The following is a 20077-nucleotide window of genomic DNA, read 5'->3' as shown; positions in this document are numbered from 1 at the left end:
AGAGTGTTTAACTCGGGTGAATGGCATCATTTCAGCCTCGGACTATTGGCGCTCTCACTGCGTTCGAGCGCCAAAATAAAGCAAGAGAATGCCTTGGCACTGGCAGTAATGAGTGCCTTTCATCTCTTGGTTAACAATCTACTAGGTATTTTTTAAAATATTACAATATAAAGGAAAGTACCGAAATTTTCTCTTTTCACCCCGCGATTTCTGGTCACCCCGTTTTACGGTATATCGGTTTCGTTCGATGCGGGGACGCCTCATGCAATTATCCTTCGGGAAATCAGGCGGCCAGCGAGCGCTGCAGCGGCGTAAATGACACACTTAATGGCCCATTTCATTAATGGTACCGACATTTACGTTTAGGTATTCCTATATTGATTTTAGTCCTTTCATTAGAGCGCTAGCTATTGAAACTACCCCACCTTTCCCTAAGTATGAACTTTATTGATAAAAGCTAACAAAAATCAAAAGTCGAAAAACCGCCGGAAGGTCATTCACATTTCACATCGGCATCATATGCAAATGAAAAACAACCCGCAAACTTTGCTAACCTAAAACGCATGTTGTAATAATGGTTATCCAATTAACTAGCTATTGTGATACGAGTTGGTGATTTGATTACACCCCAGCAGGTCCGGGTGTAACAAGTGGAGCCCCCGCCATTCAACTCGTTCATTCAGATTCACTCCGAAACCGGTCGCTGCGGCGTGAGGGCGTCCGTTGCCCGCCTACACGCGTTCGCGCGAAATTTAAGCACAAACAAAATAGAGTTTTGAGTTTTATTTTTTTAGCGTCAGTGTTTGTTTTTAATTACTATTTTAATCGGATTCCTGTTTGCGTGCCATGTTAGGTATATTATATTAGTTTAGTAGTATTTTTAAAAGTGGATATATTAATGAGAAAAATGGGTGAGCAATCGTTAAATATGCCGGATGAGAGTATAGAGCAGCATATAGTAACGTTGTTTGAGAAGTTGGAAGGTTTGAGGAAAGATGGTAACGAGGGACTGGCTGGTAGAGTGCCGGCTCGATTGGAAGTGAGGACTCTATCGCTGTGGAAGGCCGTGCTGGCGGAGTGTGCGGCCTCGTTCTTGTATGTGTTCATAGTGTGCGGGGCAGCTATGGGCGCTGGAGTCGGTGCTTCGGCCTCGGCGATCCTGCTGTCCACGGCATTGGCCTCGGGATGTGCCATTGCCACGCTGACGCTGTGCTTTGTCAATATATCTGGTAAGACTAATACCTAAGTTAGCCGTACAACTTCTCACCAGGGTAATTTTGAGTACCCTACGGGAATATCTAAAACAAATTTAAAAGTGGAAAAAATTACTGCCTTGGGTGAGACTTGAACTCACGGCCTCTGGATCGATACTCCAGCTTTATTATAAGCTTAATAGCATCGATCGCAGACGTTTCTGCTTGTTAAAAATTAATACCTAAAACAAGCCTAGGAAAATAGGTTTCTCATGAATTATCTCAGTTTACAATTACAAAGTTACATCTAAAACACGAATCCAAGTTCACATAGGTATACAGACAGACAAATAATTTCGCATATAATATTATTTATTTGACGACCGGTCTGGCCTAGTGGGTAGTGACCCTGCCTGTGAAGCCGATGGTCCTGGGTTCGAATCCCGGTAAGGGCATTTATTTGTGTGATGAGCACATATATTTGTTCCTGAGTCATGGGTGTTTTCTATGTATTTAAGTATTTATATATTATATATATCGTTGTCTGAGTACCCATAACACAAGCCTCCTTAGGCTTACCGTGGGACTTAGTCAATCTGTGTAAGAATGTCCTATAATATATATTTAAAAAAAATATTAGCAAGGAAGGGATATTAAATTTGGCTGATACCTACTTCTTGAGACCCCGAGTCTCAACACCCCAATTTTAATGTTTCCAAAACTTTTGTAGGTATAAAACTGCAATATTTATTTTCTATAACATCAGGAATCTGAATTACATTGTATTCTTACAAATTTCCAAGTCAATATGTAGGACGTAATAAACATAGTCCCGAAATCTAAGCAGCTGACACCTGCCTACCTGGACCCCGCTTTTATATCAGTACGCACGAAAACAAGACACTATAAGATAAGTAAAGATTTGTAGACCTTATAATTATTGAGTTAAGGTTTACACTGTAAACTTCACAAGGTTACACGTGTCTTCGGTGGTGCAAAACGGCAATTCGCATCCCACGCGAAGCACACTGTTGCGAACGCAACCTTTTATTCATGAAAGGTCATACGTGCAACTATCCCACGCAATTTACTCCCTGCTCCTGCAGCTTACCTTTATCAACGTCTATTTATAAAAATAATAAACCTCTGCGAGTGACTCAAAGTCAACTTTATCTCGTAATAAATAAAGATAACTTTTCAGTAACGGTAATTTAAGGTTGTTAATTAAACGTTCTAATAATTTGTAAATGGAAGACAAAGGAAAGCTTGTTACTTGGCGATCTACGTCAAGCGTAAAGCTACCTATTAAAATGACTGGCCGTTGCCTTACTGAGCTTGCGAGGAGCCGGGCAAAAAAACCTGACCACGTGCACATACCTGCATTTTTTTTATTGATGCAAGGTGCGACGCATTCGGCCGTGAATCGTGATAGGGTGACTTCAGAGCAAAAATGTAACAACTCTGTATAAATTTCATATTCGTTTGGCTGTTGTTTCTTCTAGGTAGAAATAGGGTTGTCTAGAGTCCAATTAAAGCCGCCATCATGTAATTTATTCCCACTCGAGCGATATTCGGATGAGTTACGTTACCGCTCGTATCGTGCAGATGTTCACAATTATCCCACTTTTTTACAAGGGTCGCGCCTGGCGAAAGTATACTATCACTTTGAAACGTATGCATACAATTTTGAATCTTATATCACTAATATAAGTTATAAAATCAGTGATTTCCGTAATTATACACGCGCGTAAGTTTTTTTTAAACTCATCCCAAGTGAGCTGTGGGGTAAACTTTCTTATAGTTTTAAGATTATATCCACAAGAGACGAAACTTTGTAATTTAACCGCAATATAACAGACCCAAGAGCTTGTTTGGCAAATTAAAATTCCATTCACAACGAAATGGTATTTGTGTAATCTGAAATAAGGAAGATGACTTCCGGTCGCAAATTTAAGCAAATACTTCTTCCATTTGTTTAATAGGTATTAAACAGGTACGAGTTTTGTAAATACCGTGGTAAATACAACGTCCGAATCCGAAGTTACAAGGGGAAATGTCGTCGAATTTTTAATGTCATTGTCTTCATTTATTATTGTAAGGTTCCAAAATTGTTATCACATGTATGTTCACTTTAGTTACATATATACGTTTCATATGTAATTTATTTAAAATACAAAACACTCATTTATTTAATAATGTCTAAACGACTTGACAATTGAGAACAAATTTAATATCAGCGTTGGCTGTAGGTTCGAAAATTGGCGGGTCGTTGCCCACTGGCGGGAAACTTAAAAATTAAAAAAATAAAGTAGAAAAAAGGTGAGCGAGGAAAACAAGGGGAGAGGAGCGGAAGATTGTGGAGCGGACATACCTAATTGTTTGTTTTAAATGTTTATTATTATATCTGAGTATAAATATAAGTTTGTCCTGCATTTGTTGGAGTTTTACTGTCTATATCTTACATTATTATTCCTACTGAAGACCGTATTCGTGGAATAACTTAACGCAGTGTTATGATCTTATGATCTAAATAAGTACATATTTTTGTAATATTTACAATTTCTATCTTTAGAAAAAAACTTCAATTTGATGTAATACATATTTGAATTTGTAATCAGAAACGGACTAAAAGCTAAGGAAAAGAGAAAATATTCGTCAGTTAATCCTTAAAACTCTTTAACAAGATAAAAGTCCTTTGAGAAGTGTATCCATTTCCCTCAGCCTAAGTCTTCTTTCAAGTTTTGATAACTCAAATATATATACATATACATTTACTTCTAAAATACCCTGAGCAGCGAAAGTGTTAAACTCACCAGGAAGCAATTTCATCCACCCAAAGTACCTTTATGTCCGTAAAATTTACGTATAGAATCCTTCAAAGACATAAATTTAAAAACGAGGGTATACATTATTAGACGCGACAGTAATAAGAATTTATGCAAATCCGGATCCAATTAGCAAAGAGAAAGAAGCGGAATGCGAAAGCATTAAATAAGGGCATCTATTCAATGAAATCCGAAGGTCAGGTTTACCATAATTTGACTATTCTATTCTAGGCTTATTTTCCGCATAGAATATCATTATTGATGGGGAGTTTAACAATGAAACTCAACAAACTATCACATTGCCATCCCCATAAGTTTGTTTTCCATGTTCCTCGCTATAAAATAACTCTTTATAGCCAGTTATTATTTCTGGGCGCGACACGTGCACCCTTCCCCTCTTTTAAGTTTAACGCCGTGGACAATGACATTTTAAATTATATCATATCACAAGAGACGACAATATAGGTTAATTCTCGCCTCTCCACTTGCGACTCCGTGATGAATTTATAGAATGGCCCGCCCTAATTTTCACTAATGGGACTGGACATCCCTATTTAAAGGCTCGATTTAAAGTTCCATTCATTCATTTTGGCTTATCTGTGACAGTTATGTTGTATCCACATTTCATTCGCTGTTTCAATCGCTTTCATCTGATTTGCGGTCCTGTTTTATTTTATTCAACCTTTGTTGATGCTTTTTTAATCAAGGCCTTTCAGGCATAGTTTTAGTTTTTTTTCTATATCAATTTGAAAGGTTGTTTAATGCTTTGAATGGCAGGAAGTGGTTTGTACCTGCCCGCGATTCAAAATGCTGTTTTCTTTGTGCGTTTGTTTGTCACGGTTTCTTCCTTTTGCGCATCAAAAGGGAAATTATTGTTCAAGTTTTAAATTGATGTTCGCAGTGGGGCTTTTGGAAATATAATTTTACCTAAGTACCTACTCGGATTGCGTTGCCGTACTTATAAAAAAAAAACCGGCCAATTGCGAGTCGGACTCGCGCACTAAGGGTTCCATACCATTACGCAAAAAACGGCAAAAAATCACGTTTGTTGTATGGGAGCCCCACTTAAATATTTATTTTATTCTGTTTTTAGTATTTGTTGTTAAAGCGGCAACAAAAAGACATCATCTGTGAAAATTTCAACTGTCTAGCTATCACGGTTCATGAGATACAGCCTGCTGGCAGACGGATAGACAGACAGCGGAGCTTAGTAATAGGGTCCCGTTTTTACCCTTTGGGTACGGAACCCTAAAAAATAAGGAATTCTGACGCCCTACACCATACATACTGTACATACATACTTACTGTTAAGGATATAGGTGTACTAAACAAACTAAAAACATCTGTGAAACCCAGACTACTTATATAAAATAGTTTCTTTATAAAAAATAATAATTTAATCGTTTCAGTTAGTTTATCAATTAGTCATGAAGTTTCAGAGAAAAGCAGCAAATTTACGGCCGATTAATTACTGATTCAAAACGTTTTAACAATAAACAAATAGAATAAATAAACAGTATTGTATTGTAAATAGCTTATTTAGTTAGTTGACTTTAAGATTAATTTACTTACCTTAACTTCTTATTTAAATATTTTCAATAAATATTAATTAAACAATTTAAACAGTTCCCTACCTAACAGTTTTATTTTTTTGCCTAAAATTCAGTTACGTTTTAAATTTCTTCCCTGACTTGACATTAACATATACATTATACATCACGGAAAATTTATGTCCCAGCCGCATGGAAATTCAAACGTAAATCAAACTGGATGTGCTTGAGTTTAAACCACAGAACTACAGTATTTTAATAAATATTAATAATAATTATTATTATATTATTATTTTATTTAAATATTAATTAAACAATTTAAACAGTTCCCTACCTAACAGTTTTATTTTTTTGCCTAAAATTCAGTTACGTTTTAAATTTCTTCCCTGACTTGACATTAACATATACATTATACATCACGGAAAATTTATGTCCCAGCCGCATGGAAATTCAAACGTAAATCAAACTGGATGTGTTCGAGTTTAAACCACAGAGCTACAGTATTTTTCCTTGAGGTGTAGGTACTAAAATTTTATGCTTTCGATTGACAATAACATTATGATGACTGTTTTACCGTCGACAGAAATCTATCTGCATCTCGCTTTGCTGTTCGAAAATCACGATCTGGATTAATTTTCAGATCTTGTCCTCATTTTGTATTTTGCTGTTCATATATTTTTCTTTTTCGCTGGTGGCCTAGCGGTAAGAGCGTGCGACTTGCAATCCGGAGGTCGTGGGTTCAAACCCCGGCTCGTACCAATGAGTTTTTCGGAACTTATGTACGAAATATCATTTGATATTTACCAGTCGCTTTTCGGTGAAGGAAAACATCGTGAGGAAACCGGACTAATCCCGACAAGGCCTAGTTTCCCCTCTGGGTTGGACGGTCAGATGGCAGTCGCTTTCGTAAAAACTAGTGCCTACGCCAATTCTTGGGATTAGTTGCCAAGCGGACCCCAGGCTCCGTGGCAAAATGCCGGGACAACGCGAGGAAGATGATGAGGTATAAGTAGGTAGTGCATACATTTTGCTAGTAAATAAAATAAAGCGTTTTTTTTTTCACTTTTACGCATAAAATGCTTGTTCCTTTCAGTAACATTCTTGTCACATGCCACCCCCATTGCCCCATTAGGATAATACATTAAATCCAAAAAGACGTATCCGCTACGCTATTTCTATTAATGTAAGATCTTGATACTTGAGCAACAAGTTCAACGCATCTCTGGGAATCTATAATAAGTTAGATCTCCGATTACACATAAATGTAGCGAATCTATAGGCCAAGTAACACAAGACACTAGACAAAATGTATCATGAATGTAATGGCCGGTACATTTGTGATTCAGATCCGCCGGTCCTATTATAGTTACCTTTACCTGAGTACATTATAAAAACAGCGACGACACAAAATACGCGAGCATTAGTCTGACGCAAGTTTGGGTCTTTTTTTGTGTTTTTGTATAGTTAGCATGCCGTTTTTGTTGAATTAACTACCAAATGTCAACGTCAATCTAACTTGGTCACTCGTCTACAGTATCAAAATTTTGACCAAAGGGCCATACCTGACCTGGTCGTTCTTCCTTTTCGCGAGCTGGATTGAATAGCCTTTGGTTCTCCTGCTTCCCTCCCCTTCGCTTAAGGGATTTGGCTTACCTAAATATCGTGCAGTTAATTAAATCACATTCACTCATTCGTTCTTTTGCAATTAGTAGGTACTCTATGTAGATGTGTGTAGAGTCCTGCCAACTCCTAAGTACGTACGAGTAGATATAGTTGGTGAAACCAAATTGTCAGTAAATAAGAACAAAAAAAACTATACTCATCCTTTTCTTTTGGGTGCTAGTACTAGTGTCAGACAAAGATATATAGTATGATTCTCTCTGTCTATATTTGAAATAATTGAAATGAGAGAGTCCTTTGACAAACTATACGTAGGAAGTTCTCTATAAGTACGGAGAGATTAACTATTCTCTGTAGCTGACTACTTATATGTTCTCCCTACGTTATTATAATTTCTCAGAACATTACCCCAGAGTAATATACGTTAAAATGTATCAAAGAGAGCGTAGGTAGGTACACTTTATATCCGTACCATTAGTGTGAGTGCCTTTTGTATTCGCTGTATTTCTCCTTATTTTAATGTAACACAATAACAATTTTATACATTTTGTGTTATTGTGTTACTCTGACTTTAGTTTAAATAAACGGAGACGGAATAGAACTCTCTATTCGCGTTTTTCCTGGAATTCTATACTAATAAATGTAATGGCAATGAAGTAAATATACGGTTAACTGGGAATACAAGTCTATATCTTTTTACTATAACGTTATTAATTTATATCCTTTTACCGGTTAACCAGCGGCGAAGCTAGGCGTGGGCGAATGGGGCCTTCGCCCACGGCCTCGCGCACTAAGGGGGGCCTCGCATAGCCAACCTTTTTATTACCTTCGGAAAACACATTGAAAAGGGCCTCGCAGATGTGATTTTCGCCTACGGCTAGGTTGCTGCGGTTTACCATTTCTCAAGCCGGCAATAGGTACCTACATTATTGCCGTTTATTTGCCCAAATACATATTCGTCTTCCCTTAATATGGCAAAGGAAAGCCTAGTGTTCTATTACATCACCCCGACCCTAAAGGCTGCAACAGTAGTAAGCGTAAAGGCGGGACAGTGTGCGGCACAAAAATGCTTGTGCCGCACACTGGTGGAATCCCGTCTTAAAATTATGATGACCAGGGAGCTCGAGGAGGGTCTGAGGGTGTACCTACGTAGAAAACTACGTTGAATTAATTACCATTCAAATTGATAATTGATTATTGCCTTTAGGTTGAATACCTCAGCCACTCTTCACCTAAACAGAACATTTTGAATATAAATTCGTTTGTGTTCCAGGTGCACACATCAACCCGGCGGTATCGGCGGCGCTCTGCGTGCGTAGGCGCGTGTCGCCGTTGCGCGCGATCCTGTATGTAGCCGCGCAGTGCGGAGGAGCTATAGCCGGAGCTGCTGCGAGTTTAGGGTGAGTTTTAGATCCTAAGGAGACCCTAGGGGAAGAGATATGGCAGCCTGTACTGATGCATATAGTTATAGGTTACAGCCTTTTACAACGATGACAGCACACACATTTCGATACCCAACCCGGGTATCGAAAGAACGAATCGATTGTCTGCCAATTTTTAAATATTGAAGGATATAACCTAATGGAGACGCTTTCTCTGTAATTTTCTGTACAAAACAGTCTGCCGATTTTTGCGGGGGAGGGGCACGTCATGTATACGTAACGTAAAAATAGCCATGTCAAATAAACGTCAGTCCATACAATGTGTATGACCATTGGTTGGTCATAGAGTTTCTACAGAGGGGAACGCCTGTTATTGGCTACTCCGTTAGGTTATATCCTCCAAGTTTTAAATAGGGAGTATTAAATATTCGATATTTTTCTAAAGGAACTACATATACCTATATAATCGATGATTATCTTCATATCAGATCAATCTATTCGAAACCTTCGATTATTTGAATCTGAATCTGCTATTCCTACCCGCTACAACTAAGCGTTCTTGGCAATCTTGCCGTCCAAAAGGTTAAAAATCCAGTTAAAGTGATAATTAGCATTTAACGATATGTTAGCCTAACGCTATAACCATCAAAATAACATTTCAGCGCAATAAACACGTGTAGAAATAACAAAACAGTTATATAATCAATGTTACTAACTTACTAAGCATTAGCACAGCAATCTCAGAGCGCTAGCTTAGATTGCAACACAATACCAACTTCAATTGCCGGCTTACTCGTTTCCGCTACAAAATTACTGTTCATTCGGTCGCTGCATCTCAGGAAACCTAGTATAAGTGTGACCCCATATCTTTAATAACTATATGTAGCATCAGATCATACTATACTGGTTTTTATTTAGCTTTGGAAATAATAGCTCTGGCAAGTGCAGCTGTTTTCTTGAGTTTACTGCTTTCAAGCGCTTATGCTCATTTAAGAGCTTATTAAATGAGGTTAAGGTGGTTCGCTTTCCATACAAAAAACATTTGCGTTTTATTAAGTCATTACACACTATTACTACATAAATATGTGATGCGCATCTATCAACTTTTGAATATTCGTTTGCGCTAAATTAATAGAAAAACTGCTTTATTCAGAAATTACGCAAAAAACGTATTTTGTATTAATGTAACACCAAAATAACGTTTTTTACGTGATTTCTGTATAAAACAAAGTTTTACTATCAATTTAGCGCAAACGAATATTAGAAAGTAGATAGATGCGCACCTCTTGTACTGTCTTGAGTTCTTGACAGTACAAGAGGTGGGAAGACGAACTCAAACTGACAGCTGGTCCAAACTGGAGAAGAGTAGCGAATGATAGAAAGCAATGGAAGGAGTTAGAGGAGGCCTTTGCCAGGAGGCACACTGAACTTAGAGACATATTATAACAAAAATAGAAAAATGTATCAAAAATATATATGATAAGGAAAAACAAAGCAAAAACTACCAAAGAAAGGAAGAAAAATCTGAGTTCAGGATAATATATAGATAGATAGATGCGCACATATTTATGTAGTAATAGTGTGTTATGACTTTAAAACGCAATTGTTTTTTGTATGGAAAGCGAACCACCTTAACCTCATTTAATAAGCTCTTAAATGAGCTTAAGTTATATATGCTTATGTAATCCTCTCTGACATTTGGTTGGTTAAGTTTCCTAGGCATTCTCCGCCATCCGAGATCGACATCTATTGTCTCTATTTTGCCTGAATAACGCTACTCTATACACTCCAACACCCCCATCCCCCATCACGAAGCCTGTGAAATGCTTTGTGCTCGGAGATTCTAGATATTTCGCCTTGTACACTTCACTTCTACTTGTTGATGAAGATGATTAATACAAAATTCAAACCAAGTTGGTTACCATACCAAGTATACCAACCGAAATTTCATATCAATCATACAAAATTTTAGTGAAAGACTATGGCAACACGTCTTTAGAAACATTAGGTAAAAGTGACGATAAGTAATTAGCGTGTAGAAATAGGTGTTGAATCTACTCAACACCTATTTCTACACGCTAATTATTATCTATATGTGACGTTTTCAAGCAAAAGGTACCACATTGTCGCTTGCTATAAGGACGAAATTTGCTTGTATCCTTATACGAATAACCTGTCACAGCGCCCTTGTGGCAAGCAACAATGTGGTACCATTTGCTTGAAAACGACACATATACTTAACTCGATAAAATGCAAGAGGGAAATTGTAAAGGATTAACTTCGACATTCGAATTTCCTGCTATTAATATTGACCTTAACGCCTCAATTATTTAAATACTGCTTTCTGGGTGTAAACCCCTGATATAAAACGCTGTTTTCGTCATAGAATTTAATTTAGATCAATTTTAGCGTATTCAGCTCGTGCTCAGCGCTATATTCGCCAACAACTGCATAATGCAACCAGCGACGCTGGTAATTACAGTCTACGATGCGCCAGATGCCAGCTGCTAATTTCATTTTTAGGCTACATTTTTGTAATGGGAACACAAATCGGCGGCTTGTCTATTTATCGGCAGTTTTTGGCATAACTTACTGTTTTAGAGACAATGTCTCTAATTATAGTAGAAAAGCAACCCTGATGAAGGACTAATTTATTTGCGATCGACAGATCAATTCGACAAATTGTTGGGTGCTTATCTTATTCGCCCTACTTATGAGGGAAGAATAGCTTTGCGATCCTTACCTGTCAGTTTAAAACATAAATACCTACTTGCGATCAATAACCATGGCCGGCAGGAGCTTAGCTCAGAGGATGCATTAACACCAGTTAATCACACTTACATCACAAAGGCTGTGACTTCAGGCAAACTATGCGTTCCTAGAATTAATAACTACTACGGGGATAGAACCCTTAGGAAAAGAATTCCATATTTGCTTAATACTTTGCCCGTAGCCATAAGATGTGAAAATAAGAAGTCTAAATTTAAATCTATGTTAAAAATACACTACCTCAATATTTTGTAGTAATTGCACTACTATAAAATTGATGACCCCACAGTCAAACTCTTTATTGAGTTTTGCGGGGCTATGATTATTGTAAGAATACTCTATATTTTATTAAATAAATAAAATAAATAAAAATAACGAAATAACGGTACTTTTTCTATGAAAATTCAATTTCGGGAAAAAACGGTTTTCACTAACTAAATCTTAACAAATCCCTTTGATTTTGATGTCGATCGCTTCAGCATAATATACTATAGGTTAATAGGTTTCGCTTTTTTTTAAATTGTTTTTTTTTGTACTGCAAATTTTGAAAAAAGGAAAACCTATAACCTAGTTGTTCATCGTGTCAATAACGTACTAAAAAATCATGGAGAATGGAAAATATTTAGAAGTGGTAATACATTTTCTCTTTTTGTACGGACGAGTACGTACCTACGTAGTATACTTTAAAACAATTTTGCTTGAATTAATCGAAAAAAAAATAACCAGTTCTGCATTCAAAAACAGTTGCTCTTTGACCCCATTGACAAGTCAACATTTATTTTTCCATTGTTTTATTATTCTGTGTACCTACTCGTTCTCGACTCGTCCAAGCGAAAACTTCCTAAGAAAACATTAAACATTTATGAAACCACATAACGCTATACAACTGTTTCAGTGAAGTTGAAAATCTTTCTGAATCTTTTACATCCGGAACGTATATACAAACAGCAACAGTTATACTCTTAACTGTCCAGCGCTGGACCTAATGCCTTTTGTAATAAGATTTATGAACTGTCAGTTAATAGTGTGGGCGATACATACATATAAAACCAGCTGTTGTCCGCGCTTTGCGTGGATTTTTAATATGTGAAATCAGAAGGTGACAAAAGATTTGGCGCTGCGAAAGGCGAAAGTTTCGACGGAAAATATGGCCGATTACTCTGAAATTACACTTCTGGCACCTCTCGCTTTGTCAGATCCTGCGGCTATGAATATCACTAGGTACCTATTTTATAGTAAAACGTACTGCTATGGTATGCAGGGTAACGATACCTAATACAACATAAAATAAATAAAAAATAGTTTTTGTGATTTTTTTATCAAGCCAACTCTAATGTTTTCGTTGGAATCTGCCCTTGTAAATATCCTAATTTCCGTGTGATTTTATTCATGGCATTTTCCCTTGATTAAAATGCGTAAAAGTTAAATAAAAAAACTACAATTTTGCGTTGCGTAAGAGCAGGCCCTCTCAACCTTTTAACCGCTTAGAATTTTTCATCGAGCGTTATCCTGTCGCCGCCGATACTCCACACTCGCGTTTGCGGCTTCGCGCCGCGTAGTCTGGAGCGGGATTAAGGGTCAGCCGCCTCGTGAGTTGTCGTGAATTATTCTGAAACCATTCCCACGTTGAAATTCAATCCATATTATGTGCTAACTGCTAACTATGGCATGGTTCACTGAAACTTAATAGGGCCTTAATGTATTCAAGATGGCGAACTTATAACCCTGGATGCATTTGCATCTACGTGATTCAGTTCAAAATGAGCTTCAGCTTATGTGTTATAATTGGTTTTGTAAGATGGTTAATGTGATCCCTTTATTAATTTCGTGCGCTAAAGAATAGTCAATAAGTTAAATTCGAGCGATAAATTAGAATATATGCGGGCCAGACATTCAATAAGATATATATGAATACAGATTGAATGCAGTGAAAGAGATATATCGATTTATAACCTTACATGCTATATATCAATTACATTAATTTAGGAATAATATTAATTAATAAAAGCAGTAGATATCAATTACATTAATTTAGGAATATATAATATAGAAGAAGTAGACAGAAGAATAGCCATAACGTGGAAGAAATATTGGTCCCATAAAGAAGTATTAACATCTAATAGTATCCCGTTATCATCGAAGAAAGTTGTTATGGACACAGACATTTTGCCATGTCTCACCTATGGCTGTCAAACTTGGACTTACGATCGCAAGACCGAAAATAAAATCCAGACCACACAGAGGAGGATGGAAAGAAGCTTACTAAATAAGATATATAAATAAGATAAAAAAAAAAATGTTTTTATTGCACAGAACGAATACAATTGTAGTACATAGTAAGTACATATCACACGTTACAGAAAAGAGTTGGTGCATAACTGAATTGACATTCGGAGGTTCCAGGAGTCCCCGCACTAGGCTAGGCCTGTATCGCGGGAGACCAGATGTACATTTTTATGTCATGCGAGTTAACAAGAATAATATTTTTACAATTGAGGACAAAAATGAGATTCAGGTTTATATACCTGGATTAAGAATTTTACAATTGAGGACAAAAATGAGATTCAAAATATCCTTTATATTTATTACGTAGGGTAGGTATACCTATCGTCATTGGTTTCATTCCACTATTGATAGGTGAAAACCGCATGAAAATCCTTTCAGTAGTTTTACGCGCAGGTGGATCTTGTTTTGTAAGGTGTAGTGATAAATTCATACATGCTAATTGGATTCTAGAACAGCATAATATGTAACCTCAAGAAAATCTTATTATTTTTTCTTTACACCATTTAATTTACCATGATATGAAATAAAGTGATCCGTGTATTTTATTTTGTGGCTAAATATAAAAACAATGGAATGAAGAAATTGAAATTCCAGTTTGAGATATAGAAGTATTAAATTTTCACCTTTAATTATGAAATACCAGAATATTTACGACACGGAGCCCGCAGCAAAAATTTTCGTGTCAGAAAAGCGAGGAAAATCTCAGTGAACTGGGCCCAGCTACAACAGTTAAAATTTGTTAAGCCGAAGTTATGAATTGAATTAAAAATGTCTCGGATAAATCGTAACAATCATGCTCAACAGGCGTTAACTTTATGGCGATTGTACTCGTATTGATACAGATATTTTAGCTGTGATTAAATTAACTAGATATCTACATACGTAAATTCCGTTTGAGCTAACTGAACAACTTGAATAGACCAAAGTGCGTGGGTGTCATTAAAAGGGTCAAAATTAAATCAAGGGTTAAGTGTAAAATGTATCCACGAATGCAGTGTCGATACAAACCCGGATAGGGTTTCACGGCACTTTTCTGTTTGATTTAATGTAACATTTTAATATAGAATAAATGAATAAATATATTTTCGTTGTCTTGTTTCTGACCACTCTGTCACGCTTGTTTTTCCGTCTTCTATCGAATAAATAAAATAAATCGAGTCCTATCGCATGTCTTTCAAGCTGTAGATTAAATTTTACATGAGAAAAATTTAAAACTAAATTGCATCTCATACAAAAAGCTCCACTCCGTCACATTTTTTGGGGACAAAAAAAGGATTCTGACCCAAAAAAGTCAAATTTCATAGAAATTTGACATTAATGATGACATTCCTACACTTTGTTATTACAAACGCCCTCGCCACGCTGAGTTAGCTGATCCGACTCTACTTATTTGTATTCATCACTGTTGTTTATACATTTAGTTTCGCTCATTTCAAGTAAATGAGCGAAACTTACTTTAGAACGTTTTAACACTAAGTATCATATAATAATTTATATGTACTTTTTTAACAATGTAATGCCAGCAATGACGTAGACAAGGGCCTGACACTCTTTGATAGAGAAATATAGTCTTATTGCGATTCCTGTAAGAGGGAAGAAAAAATAGTGCCATGCTTTGTCCTTATCACCGACCGGGTGGCATTGGCATCATAGGTAGGAGGCGATGGCGAAATACCGAAATTTATAAGGGTGAAAGAGAAAAAATCCTATGCTGCCCAAATTTTATATTATCTTGGTTATTCTTTCTCCTCCCCCCGGTCGCTCGGTGGCGATGGCGCGTCTATAACTACTTGTATATTATATACTATGTCTATACGTAGTAAATGTGAACCCTTCATCGTGGGTCAGGTCAGGGATCAAGTTATTCGATAGTACAATAGACACGGGAACATGATAGTACGCAATGAAGCTACAGTTGGAGATGCGATTACTTTACCCAATCGGGGCTGAACCGATTAATTCCGGACCCGGTTAAGCGTCAGAATGCACCGTTTGAGCACAAAGGTTAGCTTAGTAATTCTCTTCTGTAACCGTCTTGAAGAGCGTTTTCACATTGTCCGATTTAATATCGGATGTCGGAGAATCCTTGGAGGAAGATAATTAAAAGCTAGAAAGTGCCATGGCATGAAGTCCTTTAATTTTTGCATTAATGTTTTCTTTTGACCGATAATCATTGATTAAATTAATTAATAAAAACCAGCCAAGTGAGAGTCGGACTCGCATACGAAGGGTTCCGTACCATTACGCAAAAACGGCAAAAAGTCATTGTTGTATGGGAGCCCCACTTAAATATGTATTTTATTCTATTTTTAGTATTTGTTGTTATAGCGGCAACAGAAATACATAATCTGTTAAAATCTAAACTGTCTAGCTATCACGGTTCATGAGATACAGCCTGGTGACAGACGGACAGAGGGACGAACAGCGGAGTCTTAGTAATAGGGTCCCGTTTTTACCCTTTGGGTACGGAACCCTATAAAAATGAAAAGGCAGTTTTCTACATTTTACTTCTTTGAGGTCGTATTCGGCATCCGATATAGGATCGAACCTTTTAAAAACGTTCTTAGCCGTTAATTGAAAACAGCAAGTATGATTGATATGATAATTAATTCTCATATCTATTATCTATTTTATATCTACATACTATTAGGCGCCATTCATCTATTACGTAAAGATTACGATACGATTTTTGCCAGATTTTGACCCCCTCCCTCCGCTATGTAAGAAAAAATAAGGATAGCCGACCCCCACCCCCCCTGTTTAATATTTATTACGTAAGAATCTGAAGGAAAAATGATTTTGTTTTTATTTAGATTTTCAAAGAAACAATTTTAGGAAATTTATTTTGTATTTGCAAAAGTACAAAATAGTTTTTTTTTGGCAATAATCAACTTTGGCTTTATTTTATTGTTTTTCCTTGGCGCACTCGCACGAATGCACTCGCTTTTTCGAAGTATAATCTTTACTTGCGCATTTTTGTGATCTTACGTAAGAACTATCAAGATTCCCGCCCACCCCCTGTAAGTAAAAATAAGCCACGGTCGACCCCCCTCCCCCCTAAATTGCCATACGTAATAAATAAATGGCGCCTTACTACATGTAACCTACAAATTTTAGGAAATTGATTCATATCAAAATACGATATATGTTTTGGATGGAGGCCAGATATGAAAAACTGAAAGCCATGTTTATTCTTTTAAGCGCAAAATATCGGAACTGTTTGTTGTACGACGGGAATTTCTCTGTTTCAACATACCATTCGTTTGTGTGGGTATTTCAATTTGATATCGATTTGAACGCATAAATGTTTTAGCAATCTCGACGAAACCGCTCGTTGAGTTGTAGGATTTGGTTGAAATATTGGAATTGCTTTCACTATGATAAGTTTAAAATATACACGGTGTTACTTGAGCCACTGACAACCTGAGACACCCCAACAGATTTTTTTAATTTTAAACTCGGAATATTTATTCTTTAATCCGATAAATATTTAAAATAATATTCGTTGTTTAGTTTTCTTAACAATTCTATTCGACTGGTAATTCTACACAAGATACTTCGTCGTTTTAGTGACATCAAGCAATTGCTAGTTACCAAGCGGACCCCAGGCTCCCATTAGCCGTGGCAAAAATGCCGGGACAACGCGAGGAAGATGATGAAACAATTGCTAGTTACCATCGTAAACACTGTTAACTGACCATTTGCATACCTTACTTACTGCAACGAGATAAGGTTTACCAATAGCCAGTTAATGGTGTTGCTCATTGACAAATAACGTGTCAAATGCTAGTTATTGATATTGTTGCATTACAAACTTGTAGACTGAGCATGTAAAAATAATAAAAAATAGTAAAAAAATTACCCCCATTAAAATATAGCGCAATCGATTCTCCTATCGATAAGTAACTGTTTTTAGGTTTTCAGTGGGTCATGAAACACCGTGTATATGGAACTAATTCTTAAATTACAATCGAGATTTTGAAGTTGCGGTATTTATTTAAGGAAAGGAAAGTCGTAAGTGGTTATAGAAGCGTTTTTCACCAAGCATAATACACATAGAACATATAGAATACATAACTGCCCGCATAAGAAAACTAGTATGGTTATTTAAAATCTTAAGACATGTAGCCGATACAACTCTTTTACAACAAATATATACAACGCTAGCGCAATCTATGATGTCGTACTGCATACCAGTTTGGGGAGCCGCAGACAAAACTAAATACCTGGAAGTAGAGAGAGGGCAGAGGTACTTACTAAAAACTATGTACTTCAAGCCTCGAAGATACCCCACTACAGAACTGTACGCACACTGTAAGGCACTTAGTATGCGTAAATTGTACATAACCTCTGCGACCTTAAAACTCCACAGCTCTACACCGCTTAATCTCAATTTACTAACCCAAAGAAGGAATCACAGAGTTGTACCTGAGACCAGATGTAAATCAGCCTTTGCAAGGAGGCAATACGAGGTTCAATCTGCAGTCATATATAACATGATAAATAAGGAACTTAATATACACTCGCTAAATAACTATGAATGTAAAAAAGCAATAATTAAATGGTTAAGTGCTCTTGACTATAAAGCTACTGAAGATATAATTCGTAAATAAAAGCTTAAAATAAAACGACACACACACACACACACACACACACACACACACACGCGCGCGCGCGCGCATGCACTCACACGATGATTAAAATAGATATGTAAGAATAATTTTAGCTATGTAAATATGTAAAATTAATAAATGTAAATGTAGTCGTTAATTTGGCAAACTAGTTAATTCATTATAAATTTATAATGTTAATGTTAACTTTATTTACTTCTCTTAGTATAGATTTAAAAAAAAATGTAATTCTGGAAGAGCGCGGTCTCCTGATACAGGTACTTCATACCTAATAGGAGGACTCGACCACTATGTATTTACCAACTAAGATTGAAATGAAATAAATTATTATCTTATCTTATCTTATCTTATCTTATAATGTACCCTCACTGTCCTGCTAAGCTAAAAAGTGGTATCTCAAATGAAAATTGAATGCAAAAATATGTACCTTAATTTAATTTGTTTTTGAGATACCGCCTTTTAGTTTAGGAGGGCAGCAGAGAGGACAATCTATATATAATACCTATATGCGTGTGTCCTGACTGACTGACTGATTCATCAACGCAGAGCCGAAACTACAAAAGATAGAAAGACGAAATTAGCACACCAGATTACATTTATAATGTGTACAAGAGATAAGAAGCGATTTTGTGAAATTCAACCTCTAAGGGGGTTAAAATCTGGGGTGAAAGTTTAAATGGGTTTATGTTTTATTTTAAGCTAGGGATTTAAAACTTCGTAAAAAGGTATTTTATTAAAATACAAGAATATTAATTATTATTTACAACGAAGGGACTTAATCGCGTAAAATAAGTTTTAAAATTTACCTCCGACGCGATTAAGTCCCGTCATTGTGAATAATAATGAGTTAAAATCGTGAAAGTTTAAATCAAGAATATTAATTTCAGCGTTTTTAAAAATTCATCTCCTAAGGGGGTGAAAAAGGGGTTGACATTTTGTATGGGGATCAAATATTTTTTTGAGTGCGGGACTTAAAATTTCGTAGTAAGGCACTATATTACAAGACAAGAAAAGTAAATTCACCGTTTTTTAAAATTATTCCCCTAAAGGGGTTGAAAGTTTGTAACGGGAACGATTTGAGTAGATAGGGACTTGAAATTCGTAGGAACACAAAATATCTATTGGAAAGTAAAAAAACGAATTTCAGTGCTTTTATAAATTCATCCCGATTAAATAGGTTAAGGAAAATATTAGATCCACGCGAACGAAGTCGAAGTCGTGTTATCATAAGAACAATCTTACAATAAGCTACTATTGATCCCATGCGGGGTGATTAGTCCGTACTAAATAGCTTGTCGATAGCCGGAATGGTCACAAATCTATCCGCCAGTATCTAACTTTACCGAACTTTTATTCAAACATTCCTCCCTCCCTGGTCACAATTAGCTAAAAAAAACATTTAAAAAAAGTTATTATTAATGGGGTTGGCAACTGTCAAAGGTTTGCAGAGATGGCGCCATCATAGCTTGTCCCTTTTTCTATGAGATTTGGCTAAAGGGCTGGCATCCAAAAACAAAAAATTGACACAATTCTAGGGATTGACAGGGCAAGCTATGCTGGCGCCCTCTGCTAATTATTTCGACCGGCCAACCCCATTGATTAAATAATCAAATAATCAGTACCCGTACCATGAGTCACTGACAGTGTCAAAACTGACATCGATAACGTCTAGGAATTTCCTCCCGCTGCCGCTCCGGCTGTGGAATGAACTCCCTTCCGAGGTTTTCCCGATCGTCTACGGTATGGGGTTCTTCAAAAAAGGAGTGTACAGGTTTTTAAAAGGTCGGCAACGCGCATATAACACCTCTGGAGTTGCAGGCG

At 36.6% G+C, this 20077-nt stretch overlaps 2 protein-coding genes across 3 annotated transcripts in view; both read left to right on the top strand.

Moving 5' to 3' along the window:
- Positions 1–20077, top strand: part of LOC134755662 (beta-arrestin-1) — a 298399-nt gene that overhangs the window by 7425 nt on the left and 270897 nt on the right. The gene's annotated exons all lie outside the window — the stretch shown is intronic.
- LOC134755657 (neurogenic protein big brain) overlaps positions 478–20077 on the top strand; it is a 124760-nt gene continuing 105160 nt past the window's right edge. Inside the window, exons 1-2 of one of the 2 annotated variants that reach the window (XM_063692188.1) lie at positions 478–1229; positions 8462–8588. In XM_063692188.1, the coding sequence (XP_063548258.1) occupies positions 899–1229; positions 8462–8588 (458 nt within the window). In that variant the 5' untranslated portion in view covers positions 478–898. The remainder of the gene's footprint in view (positions 1230–8461; positions 8589–20077) is intronic. The other variant, XM_063692189.1, reaches the window with a different exon arrangement.

Source organism: Cydia strobilella, chromosome 3 (assembly GCF_947568885.1).
Source record: "Cydia strobilella chromosome 3, ilCydStro3.1, whole genome shotgun sequence".
Lineage (NCBI taxonomy): Eukaryota > Metazoa > Arthropoda > Insecta > Lepidoptera > Tortricidae > Cydia > Cydia strobilella.
Note: the sequence above shows the minus strand (reverse complement) of the source record. Positions and strands in the feature narration are given on the sequence as shown.